At 38.6% G+C, this 16,477-nt stretch overlaps 1 protein-coding gene across 4 annotated transcripts in view; it reads right to left on the bottom strand.

Moving 5' to 3' along the window:
- AFF2 (ALF transcription elongation factor 2) overlaps positions 1-16,477 on the bottom strand; it is a 341,788-nt gene that overhangs the window by 239,555 nt on the left and 85,756 nt on the right. For all 4 annotated transcript variants that reach the window (XM_064463179.1, XM_064463180.1, XM_064463177.1 and 1 more), the window contains exons 2-3: positions 13,722-13,842; positions 5,688-6,578 (exon numbers count right to left, since the gene is read on the bottom strand). In XM_064463179.1, coding sequence (XP_064319249.1) covers positions 5,688-6,578; positions 13,722-13,842 — 1,012 coding nt within the window. The remainder of the gene's footprint in view (positions 1-5,687; positions 6,579-13,721; positions 13,843-16,477) is intronic.

The raw sequence follows: 16,477 nt of genomic DNA, 5'->3' as shown, positions 1-16,477 counted from the left end.
CACCAAAGAACTGAGGACCACTCATCGAAATGAGAAACAGGATTGATAAAGATTGCTGCCTTCTGTCTGATTAAAAAACCTCTACAAATTTAACTGGCTATAAAGAGTTTGAGAAGTACCAAAGTGACCGTCCCACGGTCACACCCCAAATCTGTTGGCAGAGTTATGAATACACCCCACAGTCCCTCTGCAGCCATTAAATGATGCCTCCACATCTTTGCTCAAGTAAAGCAAATTCTACTGCTGCTCTCCCCAAAGCCTTTGAGGTCATTTACATTTCATATGACACCATTTGAATAACAGTATTTCTTACAATTAACTTAGACCAGTAACAAGCCACTTGTAAGCAGTTACTTTAGCACTGAGAATTTCAAAAAGATTTTTTTAAAAAATTACTTTTCAAGACACCATGAGACTGACTTCACAAACACAGGTACTCTAATTTCACTGAGATTTTTTTCTTCCTCCCAGCGAGAAAAGATTAAGAGTAGCTTAAAAAACAAAACCAAAAACCCACTAACAAATGCACAGTGGGTAAGAAGCTATCTAATACTTCCTTCCCCAAACCAAATATACATGGCCAGTTCTTTTAACCACACCTATTCAACTGACTTAAAGTGCCCTGTTCTGCAGTCTGATGTGAAATGCAAAGTCCCCATTGGTCACAGTGGTTCAAAATCAGGCCCTAAATATGCTTATTTATGTTTGATTGAAAAGAAGCAAGCTGTCCTCTTGCTATTGCTGGAAAATAGCTTTGCTAGCAATTGTCCAAGCAATCGGACAGTAGCCTTAGAAAGGCCACAGTAAGAGGTCTTCAGTCGAGTGGTGTCATATGGTCTTCATTTAGAAGTATCACAAGAACATTACTTCTCACAGTATTTACAAATGAAAAACATATGGCTGTAACCTGTAATACTGCAAGAAATACTGCTCTTTGGGTTTGTTTTTGGCCTTAGACTTTTGAAATATGAACCAAGCAAGGGGATTTCAGCTTAATGCGTGATTCAGTCCATTCTTCAGAGCTCAAAGTCTGGGGCACTGCTAAAGCTTGCATCTGAAAAAAGTGGTTTGCCCACAACTATGGTAATGTACTATAGCTGGCAACCAGAGTAGCATGTATATCAAAAGGGTGTGGGGTGGTTAATTAAAGACATCTACTTTCAATTTAATTAAAAAAAAAAATTAAATTGGCTTTGGTTCCTAGAAAGAGTTTTATAAGTCATATATAAGCCTCTTGCATTTACTATTTAGGTTCAATCAATATGGTTATCTACCTGTCAATTTTTCTTGCTCTTTAATGCAGAAAGAGAACAGCATTTTTTATAGCTAGCTCAGAAAGTACTAAGCTAATCAATACATGCAGCAATAACAGAATGATTTGAAACACGGAACAGAAGCTTATCACTTTGCAGTATACTGAACCCGTCAAAATATTTTCCTAGAAGTAAAGTGAAAATAGAAGTTCTTCATTTTTTATTACTTAAGTGGGTGGTGGCATAGATGTTGTAGGCCTTTTGGATTTATTCCTAGCTTTGTATTTTGGGGAAAATTTGGTATACGAGCATTTGCTACTTTGTAGGAACGTGAGGCCAATTTTGCAGCGAGATTTAAAAACTCTGCCTTGAGAATGAAACATCATCTCAGTTGCCCTTGATTTCCCATCCCTAAACATTTATTGGAAATCCATGCATTGTTCTGGAGAGCTGCACATCAGATTTTCCAGGAATGCATCTTCTGATGTTCCCACAGACCTAAAACCTTTTGCTTTACTCAGTACTCTCAGTAATTTTTATTCAAGCCCAACCTGAAAAGTACAGGCTTTCTTTCAGCCACCTCCTGCTGAGTTAGCTGATTTGAAATAATTTGTAAGCATCTGATTCCTAGATGTTTAAATATACACACATGTATCAATATTCTGGATTTTAGTGCAGCAGAGAGAGGATCAACTGTTATTGTGGTCTCTAACCTCTACTTTTTTGAAGAAATGCATAGGCTTTAACTATGCAGTTCTCTGCGTCGTAACTAACAATCATCTGCCATCACAGAATTTAAGTAGGTGGAATTCTACAAAATACAAAAGCTCCTTGTGATATCCCAGGCTTGTCACAATTTACCAAATGTTAAATGCAAGCTCAGAATTTATATATATATAAAAGTATGTATGTAAATACAGGCTAAAGAGATGAGAGTTAATAAAGGAACAGGAAATAATGGTTACAGCTTGAGGCTTTCTATTAGCTTTAGCTCCAGGGCCATTGTTATCAATCCTGTGTCATGATATCTGTTGCATTTCTGCATGTCCCCCTGAAGTCACACGATGGCCTTATGGCCTCCCAGTTCTGAAAGGTCTGCTTCACAATTTCTGCATCCCAGAGTCTGGCAAACCTGAGTGCTAGTGGTTACACTGGGTTTTGCTCAAGGCACCAAAATGTAAGATTTTTTTACCTTGGCCCTTAGAAAACAGCTCTGATAAGTAAAACTAAGGAGAATGGTAAAAGAAATCAAATGGATCACAAAATCATAAAGAACTCCTTAGAGGACATAATTAAAAGAGGCTCTGCTGTTCCTATTCCTCTACCTGAAATGGCCATGTATGGTGCAGACAGGTCTGAACTAGGTCTGTGTGGGTGAGCAAGGTCTGGAAATCACACAACGGCATCCACTCAGGCAAGGATCAGTCCGCAGGTGCGTAAGTGCTGCTAATACTACATCCTGACCCACTCTGGTAAGTCTGTGTGAACTCACCGTGAACCTCTACAAGCTCAGAAATCACTAAACCACCATCCATTGCACAGTGGAGACATGCCAGCAGCAAGGCATTAACAATGTTGTCCACTCCAGAGGAGCTGAAAGATGGATGGGCATCTCTGAGGGCAGAATTGGGCCCAGCAAACGAGCAAAGATTCTTAGAGCAACACCTCAAGTGACACAAATTATGTTATAAAATTGATCACTTCCTTACACGTGGCAGAATGCTTCCCGGGCACTCAACGTCCTATTCCATTAAGCCATGATAAATGACACCATATTTCCACATCAGTCTGAACTCATATTTTAAAATCTGCTTGTTCAAATATTTGGTTACTTATTCCTCACCACCACCACCCCTCGCCATTAAGACAGCAAAAACCATCTTTTTCTTTTCCAACTTCGCATGTCTTAATAGACATTGTTATTGCAGGACCATCTCCTAGGAATTTTATTTCTTCATAGAATTCCTCATCTTAAGAGTATGCAAAATTTTGAGAAAAAATATGTTTGGTGTGCAATGTATATGCATACACTCAGTGACTTGAAAAAATGGACTCAAAGATACAGGAGAGCCACAGAACAAATTATGGAGAAATGTCCCCAAAAAGTAACTCTCCTACTGCTAGTTTGAAGATGATCACCACCACCACCTGGAACAGTGTTAGGATGGAAACCCGTGGAGCAGGAGAAAAATTGTTTCAAGCAAATCACTATGGCTCAAGGTGGCTAGGGAGGGTTCATAAATTGATAAGCACCACCGAAGGATCATAAGCCTCCACATCAATTGTATAAAGATTACAACAGAGCCACTCGCTGCAGTCATTCTGAAAAGGTTATGGGTTTCACAGGTGTGCACTGTCAGTTCTGATTAAGCTTAAACTAAACCAGTTATCTATAACATTGGATTGGAAGGAGTTTTATTGCTGAACGCAGGGTAAATCAAATTCAGGATACACATCTGTGGAAAAACACAGAGGGCCAAAGTTCACAGTCCTGACACAGGCAAAAAAAAAAAAATCCAACACTCCAAACTCAGGAGGAGATTTGCCTGTAAAAGATCCATCAGTCTGGCTATTGTCATATGTGCTGTATCGGAAAGGAAAGTTATTTGTCACCTTAACACAGCTTTGGGTTTTCTTTCCCTCTTCAAATTATTGCTTGCTCCTATAACGCAGACTGTTTAAAGATTATTGTCTGCATTCATTTCTGAAGTGCCTAGAGTTTACCATTTCTCTGATCATAAATTAAATTAATTTTATGTCTATACTTTTCACTACACAGGATATAAACTAAAGCAACTATAGCTACAAATTCACAACGTAATTTTTCATCTGTGTGACTAGGAATCTTTCCAAAAACAACAGTTCACATCAGAGGTTCTTAGAGCTATGCAAAACGGTGAAATCCTATGCCCAAAAATCATTGCTAACACCTCAACTGATTTCAACAGTGCCAGGACTTCACTCAAAAATTAAAGAAAGAAACTACGCATTCTTAATAGTTGATACAAATTGCAAGAGGTGCATTCTAGTTCCAAAAATACTTCGTATTAATGCTGCTCTTTAAAGTGCCTCTATTGACTCACAGTGGTAATAGATGGCAAAAGTGAAAAAATGTATTTGCTTTTGCAACATCACTATTTCCTTTGCATGCAATTGTTTACTTGCCAAACAATGCTAGCGACAAATCGCAACAGACTATGAAGCCATCTACATCAGCAGATTTTTAACCTAAGGTAAAAATAAACAGAAACATCTGTAAAGTAATCTTGTACAAAGCTACGTTTATTAACAAATACATTTTCTAATAAAACACCATCTGCAAGCAACCCTCAGCTTCCACTTGATATAAATAGGCTTTTTACTGTTTTCAGATGCAGTTCCCAGAAAATTATTCCAAGCTCTACTGCAAAACACATCAGTCTTTGTTGCTGCCTGGAATGTTAATAAATAACATCAAGTTTTTAAATAGTCAAACAAATTATTGGCTTGAAACAATTATTCCAATAGAAAAAGCTGACCTTTTCCAATAAAGTGGTTTAAGAATGCATCGCTCCTCATTCCTAGTACAAAAATATTACCAAGCAGGGAAATATTTTGAGGAAAACAGAGAGCTATGAAAAACCCATATTGCAATTCTGCTCATATGTACACTATAAACCTACCTTGCAAAGGTTACTGCTTTAGAGAAACTCAGAATAAGAAAAAAAGCATACAGAATATAAATAGTTCAACTGGTGTCCTTATTGTACATCTGTGCTTGGAATGGACACGAATATGAACCAACTAAAATGTTCCTCACAGGGCTACTGTACTGACCAGCGATACAAAATTCAACTGTTTAAGCTGTTGGGAGCAGAGACTGGGACTGAATCCCAATATTAAGAGCTCTTCAAAATGCGTAAAAGCTTTAATGGGACACATTTTCAAAAGCATTAGTCAGAACTTAAGCCACATCAATTCTATTAAGAGCAATGGGAATTTAGCAAACTCTGCAAATAAACTCCTCAATGGTAGAACTCTTTCACACCACTGAAATTTGTACACTGCCATTTTTCCTTTGAGTTTAGAACAGCAATCTTTCTATCAAACTAGCTCCTAACTTTAAATGCAAGAAAAGTGAAAACTGCAGATTAATTGAGATATTAGAGTTCTTTGGCTGGTATAAATGTATTACATCTAACAGAGATTTAGCCTTTTAATATTAATTGGAAACAAGCAATGTTAGCATTCCAAACTGTGCTTTTAAAACTTCATTAAATATCGCTACTGGGACTATCACAACAAACTTTGCCAAAAGCAGTCATGCACATTCTAGAAAAAAGGAATGTTTTAGACCATAATTCTAGGAAATAGAACTGCATATTTCCAGAGGAAAATATTCAGTGCATGAAATACTCAAGCAGTATGAGAGACTAGATATTTTGAACTACTTACTTCAGTAACAGGAGGAATGTTGAGCTTTGGTACTTTGTTCTTCGAACTAGGTGTGTTCACTTTTCCTTCCAGCAGTGTTCCAAAAGACTGATTTCCATATCCACTCTCAATTTCTATTGGAGGTTTCAGTTCAGGTGAGTCATTGGGTACCTGGTCCTGACCGTCCATAGGCCTGACATATGCTGTAGGCTTTTGCTGGACCATGCTGTTTTTACAGTGAAGTCCTGGTGGGAAATTCTGGGTCGAAAGACCATTGTTTGCAGATAACAAAGATGTGGAAGGAAGTGGAGATCCAGGACCGTGACCTACAAACTCAAGCTCTGTGGGTGACTTTGAATGACTGTTTTCCTTGTATGTATGTTCTCCAGCCGCTGACTTTGAATGAGTATGCCTCCTCGAATGTGAAGATGCTGCCATAGAATTTCCTTCCTCAGTTCCTCCACTTTTATGCTGCTCACTCTGACAATTATAGAGGTCTTCATACCTGCCCTGTGGCTGGTCATGAGAAGAGCTATGCTTTGTCCGACTCTGCTGACTACTGGATTGGCTTGGCTGGGTCCCACTAGAGTTGTGACCACCACGTGACCAGTCTGTCCTCGACTTTCTGCTGCTCTGGTGACTGTGTAGCAAAGTAGAATTAGATGATAATGAAGAAGGTGGAGGCATTGATGTCGATGAGTGGCCACTGATCTGATGAGATGGGATCATCCTGTTTCTTGGTTCTGGGAAAAAGTTCTGTTCATTTTTGTCAATGGGTGTCTGTGGGACAGAATTCTTTGGGATTCCTACAAGGTGGCTCTGGTTGGAATGGTTGGTTAACAGGTCCTTCATCTCATCATAATTTCCCAATGTGTTCTGGACACGGTTTGCAAGGGCATCGCCTTTATTTGTCTAAAATACATTAAAAAAAAAGGAAAAGACTGAGTAAATTCCTAATTACAAAGTTACTGCTCAGAATAGTTTTCTTAGAAGATGGCAAATGTTACTTGTTTAATGGTGTCATGCTGACATTTAATTTAATTTCAATTACATTTTGCATATGTTATGTAAGAAAAACCTATCAATAACTGTGTTCAAAGAATCTCTTGAAACAGGCTTGCATGATTAACACGTGTACACTGCTTCCCATTTTCTTAAATATGCTCTCAGAGAAGTGTTAAAATTGCATCAGTTATGGATGTTAGAGGACAACAGGCTAGTTTTATGTCAGAGATGTTGGGCTTGTACATTTCATATTGTGCAAAACATGAACGTGCAATTACTGGTTACTGAGCATTTGAATTGCAATCACACAGTTTATTTAAGTATGTTATTGCTCTATGAGCCCCTTGACCCATAGTGCTGCCATAAATAGAAGCTGGGTAGTCTGTAATAAACATATAGCGCCAAACTCTCCACTCCCGTGTTACTCCACTTACTTTTCTATAGAGAGTTCAGTTTGACCTGAAATATCTACCATCTGAATCCAGAGAAGAAAAAGCTTCTACCCACTCAAATGCTACAGTAGCTTCAAATAAAAGATTATTCAAAAATATTTTCTCATAGAACATAAATAGACATCATTGCCACATTCTTAAGTATCGGGATTCTTCTGTTGTCTGCGGGCTGGTTGTATGTGTGCATCATGCTTTTCTCTGAATTCCAGTAATTATTAAATAAATACTGACTCATCGGTGTTTCACTGCTATTATACTTTTTCTTCTGGAACACAAAGTGGGTTTTTTTTATTCTTTTTCCTTTTCCCTTTCATTTGTAAAAAGCTAGATGCTATAATTAATACACAGCTAATTTCCTCTCTCTTCCTGTTCTGACTCACCCCACAGAGACCCAAAGTACCAGCCTTCTTACTGACCTTTATGTTCCACTGAAACAACCAGCAGAGAACTAAAACATCTTATTCCCCATGCTTATTACTTTACAAGACTCAAAGGATAAAAACAAAGCAAAACTATAGTTCCTGTTCAAGCAGATGGTTAAATTCTACAGTCTGGAATTACTTATGTTTGGGGTTGGTTTTTTTTTCCCACTTAATACAGCAAGTAGTTCCACAGTCCAAAGACGCCTTAACACTAGGCCATAAAGATAGGGAAAGGCAGCGCTATGAGTTTGAGCTTGGTTAGAGAGCGTCACACTTCATTCCTTGACGAGGGATCCTACCATGCCACTGATCCCATTTTCCTCTAGTATTAAGCAGAAGTTTGAGTGATGAGAAAAATCCATGCATGGTTTTCTTCTGAAATATCTGCTTATATTACCCACTGCTGAACCAGTCAGGAGATGAGAAGAATATTGCAGAAAGATTTTTTTTTTTCCTTAGTACTGCACATGCCATAAAAAAAATGTTGAAAAAGAAGATAATAAATGCAAATTTCCTTTTGCTCATTCTCAGGGATTGTAACATATATGACCACTGCACTGAGGCAGTGATTTAAAAATTAACTGTTCAATGTTGTTCTCATCTATAGATATTTTGCCAGTGCTCCTAACTGACACAGTTAATAACCCCAGTTGTGGAGAACCACGAATCACTTTTATTCACTAACTAAATCCCTAGGTTGGTCATTTTAGTGGCAAAAATTATATTCTAGCTAAGCCAAGAATAAGCTCTTTGTATATGAGCAGTCTCCTTCAACTGAGTTGCACAATGAGCTGTTTGGGCAGCAGCCAAAACCAGGCTCTCTCTGTTCAACCCCCAAATTTAAAACAAGGAGATTCCATTGTGCTTAAGGGCCCAGCAGGAATTATGATGCGAAATCTAAACACTTACATACTTGTTCTGTTTCCTCTTTCCCCAAACACTTTAACTCCTTATGGGATAGCACATGGGAAACAACCAAGTGTCGAAAAAAGCCTGACCACCAACCCTCACCTCTGGTTCAGCTACACTCCCAGGGCACACTTAGCGAAAGTTTTTTTTAAAAAAGAAAAACAAAACAAAACCCAACTAAAAAACCAAAAGGCACTGACAACATATTATCACTGTAACACTTCAACATCACGGCACACTGAATGGCTCTTGTCTAGATCCTCACAGAGGGAATCAATATTTTATTTTGAATGTAAAGCTTTTCAATTATTCTGTGTTGGAAGTATCTGATTCTCTCAAATTATCTTCTTTTACATGTCACATAATGATAAATATAATTTTGCTTAATATTAACTCTTTTATGCAGAATGTTCATATCCTGGGGATAAGAGACATTCTATAAGTGTTAGGTATTATTATTTGTAGTAATTTACTTGAAGCACTAATAAAAAATATATTTCCTGAAAAGCATGGAGATTAAATTAATTTAAACAACCTTAAAATATTTTAAGTGCACTAAAGCTCATATACAATAGTTGTGGAAGTCAATGGAAGGTTTATTACTCTCTTCAATGGCCTTTGGACCAGATTGCAAATCAAAAACACATAGTGAATGTGTGTGGTAATCTGCCTTATTCTTAAATAAAACTAGAGCACACACAACTAAGACAGACTTGTGCATCACAACCTGAATGTGCTCAAGTGTGCAGTGCAATGTACTACCTGCATTTAAGACATAAAGCATAACATTAATGATTTTATTTCCTCAACAAATTCAGGGCTCTCGTGAGAAGCAAAGTATTCTTGACAAGCCTGGATACCAGCAAGACAAAGGCAAAAACCAGTCTGGTTGCTCTTTGTTACTTCCAGATTGGGGACAATTTCTACCTTCATATTCTGGATAATTGGCTGATTTCTTAAAAGAAACCTCTGTACATCTTATTTTCTGAAAAGCATGTTGAATCACAATTGTGCCGCTACCAAGGAAATGCAGCATTTTCTGAGTATTCCAAGGCATAAATTATACGTCTGGTTCATGACTCATGGCTAGTAGCATTCCCCCTCATTCTAGGCTCCTGTTAATTTTGGAAATGTACACCTTCCTACATTTGCTTCTGTTGCTTTCAAAAAAGATCTGTAATAAAATCCTATTGGAAGACTGATTTGCTAGATGGCTTTTGCATTATAGTTTTACAAAGAGAAGAACTAACGCACTTAAATGTATAGGCCCAATTTTCAAGGGTTTTGTGAAAATTTGTGTGAAACTTGAGGTTTCATAGTTCTTTCACTTTCTCATGCCTCACAGTTAAACTAACCTCCATGGATTAGAGCCTGAGGTCTTTTTTATGCTAAGCTTGAATACCATGGAAGAACTTTACCTGAAAAAGTTAAACGATTTAACATTGACCAAAAGCCCCCCAGTGGAAATTCTGCCCATTGGGTTCTCCTTCTCAAGCCAAAGTCTTCTGAGGCAATTCCTTTGAAAAGTAACCAAAATACTCCTACTGTTTTCTCTAACATACTCATCCCAAACTCTTTACTAATTTAAAACATTAAAAGGCATCAACAATTCTGTAGTAAAATTGCAGCTTCTCTCAGGAAAACTCTGACATTGCTTTTGCAAATATCTGTTGTCATAACACTGCAGGCCCTTCTCGGATCACTTTGGCAAAATCAAGCATTAGCAGGTTGCACAAGAGCTCAAAGGCAAGACCTGCAACCCACACGCTTGGTAACCTGCACTAAAGGGCAACACAGCTCTCGCTGCCCAACCTTCCCAAAGTAATGCTGGATGTCATCACATCGTCCAAGGTGGTGTTTCCCTACATGAGACAGCACAGCTTCAAAAGACAACTTTTATCTTTTAATAAGCATGTATAAATGTATTTTATACACCCACAGAAATAAACACCTCTTTTCAAGTATGTGTACACATACACATACTACAAAGACTCAGTGTAGAAACATGCACTTGTCCAAAACTATAGTGATCACCTACGTTTTATGTGACAGAGGGATAGAAAGAAAGATGCTCTAACAGCTAGAGCAAAGAGATGACAGATGGAGGCAGATACTCCACACATCTTGGGACACACAATGGCAGTAAGCTCCATAAGAAAATTTAGCCTCCTTTCTTTGACCAAGTTTTAATATCTCCAACTTTAGAGCAGTCTTAAAACAGCTGCCAGTTGTTCTGTCTTTAAAACATAAAACCAGCAGTGGTGGTATTCCCTACCCCAACAGTCCCTTCCCTGGGTTACTGTTGAAGCAAATGAGGATGGAATGATAAACAAGTAAGGGCACTAGGTATGGGAATAAAAGAAAGGAAGAAAGACGTTTTCTGTTTCCTGAGACCTGATATTCTCAGACTTCCCTTTGTCACTGTAGTCTCTATCTCACTTCCCACCCCCAGATCTTTCAGAAACACACCAGCCATCCCTTGAGCCAATGCTCACTAGAAGAGCTAGTCCAGCTGAGGATGTGGACCTTGTGCCCATCACAGGCCACAAGAGTTGACTTTGCTGGGCAGTGTTTCATCTCGTTCTGTTCCCACTGAGAGCTACCAGAAGAGACAAGATGGGAGTAGCTTGTTGTGCGCACCAGGCCTCAAGTCTCATCCACACAGAAACATCTGTTCACCTCAAAATGGAAAAGCAATTCAAATGGAATGTGCAGCACGTTTATTCTCACCTTGTGGCCTCTACATTTTAGAATAAACATCAACAAAACCCTGAACTGAGTTTTGCACTTGCAAGTCACTACATATCCACTAAGAGTTAGAACCTAGCTTTCATTAGCTCCTAGGAAACTGTACTGTGGCTGGTTCTTAGCAATGCAGAACTTACAAAGGAAACACCACTTTATCACTTTGTCCCTTTTTTTCCCCTATAGTGTAAAAAGTAGGCAAGACCTAGCTTTCCTATTCAGTCTTAGTTCTCTTTGTTTTGCAAATTTCAGACAGATGTAACTATTTTTGTGAGCAATTTCCTCTGAAATTTTATCTTTTGCAATTTATAATTAAATTTTTTTTTAGGATAGTAATACATTATCTTTTGCTCTGTCCCACTGACGTGACAAACATCCCTGCCAAGCAGGTGAAAAGCAATTAAAAAAAAATTTGCTCAGGAAAATCACCAGGATAATTTTTTGCTTTTTAGTTGTTCAGTTTTTGACAAAACATATGCTCTATGTATGCTTGGTGCAAATACATCCACACTAAACAGATGTAAAATCAGATATTATCATTCTTATGGTACAATAGGTGTTGGCGGCATGTTTTTAGTTCCTGACACAAAATTTTGCAGTGATTTATATATTGGTCTACCTACTGAAGTCCAAACGACCACTTACATGAACAAAAACATTTACATGACCTGCAGAAATTCTCAAAATCAGTTCATAGTAAGTTATTATTCCCATAAATAAAAGTGCTAAAATGTGGTCCAATGCAGAAATACTGCATTGATCAGATTTTTTTAGAAACAAAGCAAAAAGACCCCACAAACAAACTGTCCTAGTGCATAGTCCTTATTTGGCTGAATAAGTCTCTGTCATGGATGAGCGGAATGCACCTCGCTCGAAAGAGAGAAGCAGCAATATGTTTTATTGAAGTAAAACAATAATTTCACATGGTCCAATAAGTTTGATGGCAAGGTTCACCTTATTAATTACTGCATGAAAGAAACGTACAAAGGAAAATTGAGTTAGAATCATGTTAGAATGATTCACACAGAGACCAGAGATGCACAGAGTAAGCACGACCATCCTGTTGAGTCATGAGGTTCAGAGTGGACCCCCTTGCTTTCTGAACTCCTTTTGGAGCCTAGGGGCGGCTGGATCCAATTTTAGTCTCAGACTTGGTCAATGGTTTACATCTGATGGAATTATCCATACAATATTTACAAAAATATTGAGTAGCTAGATGGATTAGTAATGTTTCATTAGTATTAATTCATCATGCTATCAGTCACTTACTGAGGATCTGTCATGGGTAAGGGATCTCTCTGCCTTGGCTAAGGAAGGATCTCAGTCTCACATGAGAAATCTCTACCCTTGAGAGGCATCCCTGCCAAACGGGAGAGTCACTGGTTTGCAGTCCAGCTGCAATACAGGGAGAGCTCAAATTGGGCCCATCCTAATGGTAATATTTATATGGTGAAGTAGTTGGCTGCTAGTCAATAGCACAGACACAATAGATACCTTTGTTTTAGCTCTGTTATCTTCTTCTGTACTTTGGTTATCTTGCACTTGTGGGTTTCAAAACCACCTTTCGAGATATTTTTCAAGACACCTTCACTCCCTTGTACCTGAGCCAGTGTCTTTCTAGCTCGCAAGTTCACCTCAAGGACGTGAGGCCTGTTGCTCTTTAGTTAGCCTGAACCAAAGTACAGCTAGGAGTCAAGTGTATCCATCACACTCTGCCAGTCTATAATTATTAGACACCATGTGATAATAATGCCAGTCTTTCCTCCTCCTTTTTTGGTGATTTTCAAAGAGCCCTCATCCTCCCTACAGCTGCTAACAATGTAAAATGGAAAGATGAAGTGGTGGCCTTTCAATGGATACCTCTGACTGGGAGGAGAAAAAGATAGGAAAATTTACATTCTGATGAATTCTTCAGGGAATGTCTTACTGAAAATCAAAGCAGCAGAAATGATAAAGGGGGACATCCCTTGGTGATGAATATCTCAGGCAACAAAGCTCCTTAGAGAGAATAAGACTTGTCATAAGTCCCTTTCATACACTTGTTATGCTCCCCAAAGATTCAGAAAGTCTCCCAAAAGATTTCTCTGGATGGTTATGATTGCACAGGAAAGCTTATGGACTCATTATCCATAGAGAGAACACTGGTTTTAACAACTCAGGTATATTTTCTTAAAAATAAAGGGACTAAGTGCTAGCTTTGTAGGTATGAACCCACTTGTAGAGAAATCTGCTGCATATACTCCTATTGCAGGACCTCTTCCTCTGTTTAGCGGAATAAATCTTTATCTGGACTGTAACCAAAATTCTTGATTCCATCAGTGCTAGCATGCAACACTGGGCAGAGCATTCCGTTTGCTCTGCTGCCATATGCAGATTTGGATAATCAGCGTATTTAAGAGTATAAGTGCCAAGGCAGATGCAACACTCATTTCTTACAGGTGATGAGAAGCTTTATTTGTATTTGTAAAACACATTCAGGTAAAAGGCGTTCTGAAAATGTAAAGTATGACGATGCAATTTACCTTGTAGGGTTCCCCAAAGAGGTTAAAACCTGAAGCAAAGAGATCTTCATCTTGCTGGACTTCCTGGTTTCTTCTCTCCCATTCTTTCCGCTTAAGTGCACTCCGGTCTTGCTCATAGTGACTGAAGAAGAGAAAGACAAGAAAAGACAACATATTATTTTCTCCATAATTTAGTTACATGTTCATTGCTGTCAGTAAGAGCAGCAAAACATCAGAAACAATACAAATCCTAAGGACAATTCTGAAAGAAAGCAGCAGCCACTGAATAATTTTCGCAAATGTAAATTTTGATTCATAATACTATATGAAATCGGGCACTAGGACAGTCAGTACACTTCTAAAACAAAACCAGACAAAAATGGTCTTTTCAAATTCACAGAGCATTATGCAGAAGACTAAAATACACTGACACATTTGTACGAACAGTCTGTAAAATACACGCGCGCGCACACACACGCACACATGTGTGCCCACAAAGGATATGTGCAGAGAAAGCAAATGTGAAGTCAAGGAAGCACAGCAACATCTTCAAATGCATTTAACTGTGTAACACTTGTCTCATCCATCCCAATGCTCCAGTTCAGCCTCATGTGATTTAGACCACCTAATTCTGTCCCATGTACTTGTTAAAATTTATGTACAGCTTCATTGTGGGTGTCAAGGGTGTTTTAAAAAGTGTTTTTGTAGCAGGCTCCAAGAAGAGACTTTAGAATAGTTGATTCCAGTATCAGATAATTCTACACACAAACAAACAAAAGGATCTAGCAGCTCCGTGTAGCAATGGCGAGTCTGTATGTCAGCTTACTTTGTGCACCTGCCAGACCTAGATGACAAGCTGAGAGACCACATTCACTTTTCCCCTGAATCGCACTGAAGTACTTTGGTCTCCTGGCTTTGCAAACTACCTCCTCCTCCTCTGAGGGAAAAAAACATAATTAAGACCCGGAAGGAGGGGGAAAAATAGGAAAGGAAAGAGGAGAGGAAAAAATGCATGTTTCAACTTGCACTGACAACCTCTCATGTGACAAGCATTAAGAGACACTTTTGTGCTTTCAATCCGTATTTGATTTGTTATGAGACTTTTGGCTCTGCTTTGTGTCAGTTAATTAGCTACCAAATTCCAGAGAACAGTTTGAATAGCAGATTCACTATATGCACTGTTGTTATCTGTTGTAAGCAGTATTTCCCTGATAGATTCTGGATGTGCATGAACACATCCATGCACACCCTCTATGTACAAATGCATACATACAAACATACATATTACATATGTAACAAAGAACAGTTAATTCTCCTGTCACTGGCGAGAATGAATTAAATCTCCATAGAGCTCCACTGCACTTGGAAGATAACCAAATATCTACAACTTTTGCCTTTTTAGCTCAGCATGGTGTTGTATTGAAAGCTTCACACCGAGAGATATAATGAGGAATGAACTGCACAGTGATGAGGCTTTAACAGTGTATAAAGTCACTGATTTCTGAGTGAAACCACAATTACTAATTTGAAGCACCAGCTAATTAAAACCACAGCTATGTATTTAGCCTCTTGTTATACCTACTGCAGTTTATAATTATGAGGACCTCTTTATCTACTCAATTAAAGTTCTTATGATTCAGGCAGGTTGTGTTTGAACCTGCAAGCCCTACAGAGAGCACAGGAAAGCATATGTCTGTTGCCTGATGACTCCATGTATCCTTGCACTCATATTCTTGTTTTTGTACAGGGAAGGGAAAGGAAAAAAGAAGAACTAATGCAACAATGAGATGCCTAAATAAAAAATATGAATTAATAATTGGTCTAAGCACTTCAAGATCACTCTGGCTTGGATTGAACAAGGCTTGAGTATGGCTTGTAAACAGAATGCAAAGCCACCTACATAGGCTGAGCTGAATGATTTCCATCCACATTTTCCTTTTACAAGTTAGAAGGCTGAGAAGATGCCACTTTTTTTTTATTTATTTTAAACGCCTCATGATATAGTGGCATCACTGGAACAAACATCAAGCTCCAGAACATCATTATAATCGTTCTTGGTATTTCTGCAGAAGCTATAGTACTATTTGCTGGTTTCCTGAGGGAGATGGAAGGGAAATTGTAAGCAACAGTCACTTTACTGTACTATACATAACCATATTGCTGACACAACACTGCAAACCACAAGTGACGTGTTCACTAAAAGGTGAAGGTTGGCACAAGTCTCCCTTCCTTTCGTGTCCTAAATCAAGATAAAAAGCCACAGGTGCGGGAATAAGTGAGTACAAACTGTTTCCCAAATTGGTACACAAATATGAGGACAAAGCTGACTCCACAACTCTTCTGGAGTAGGAGGCTGGTTTAGCCCAGGAATAATCCAGCCCGGACGCAGTAGGAACACACTGTATTCACCCCACTTGTGGCAGATCTTTGCAGGGATTTCTTTGGTGGTTTCACCCACAGGTTGTGAGACTCTTGCAGCAAGATCAGATCATTATTAAGTTATGAGCCCAGTCTCAATGACAGCACAGTGGATTTTATATCCTGCGTAAGTAATCTGTGTTTATGGGAGCAGTCCTATCCCAGGCACTGCCAGCATTTCCTTCAGAAAGAATTATTCATGAAAGTTAGAGCTGCGTTTTACAGCTTCCCAATGGCAACCTTGGCCTGGAGTTTCAGGGTGAAATCCTGGGCCCATTCAAAACAACTGAAGATGGCCACAGATTACAGCACAGAACAGATCTCATCCTTCATGTGAGGTTCCAGCATTTTGTTATCTA

Source organism: Phalacrocorax carbo, chromosome 11 (assembly GCF_963921805.1).
Source record: "Phalacrocorax carbo chromosome 11, bPhaCar2.1, whole genome shotgun sequence".
Lineage (NCBI taxonomy): Eukaryota > Metazoa > Chordata > Aves > Suliformes > Phalacrocoracidae > Phalacrocorax > Phalacrocorax carbo.
Note: the sequence above shows the minus strand (reverse complement) of the source record. Positions and strands in the feature narration are given on the sequence as shown.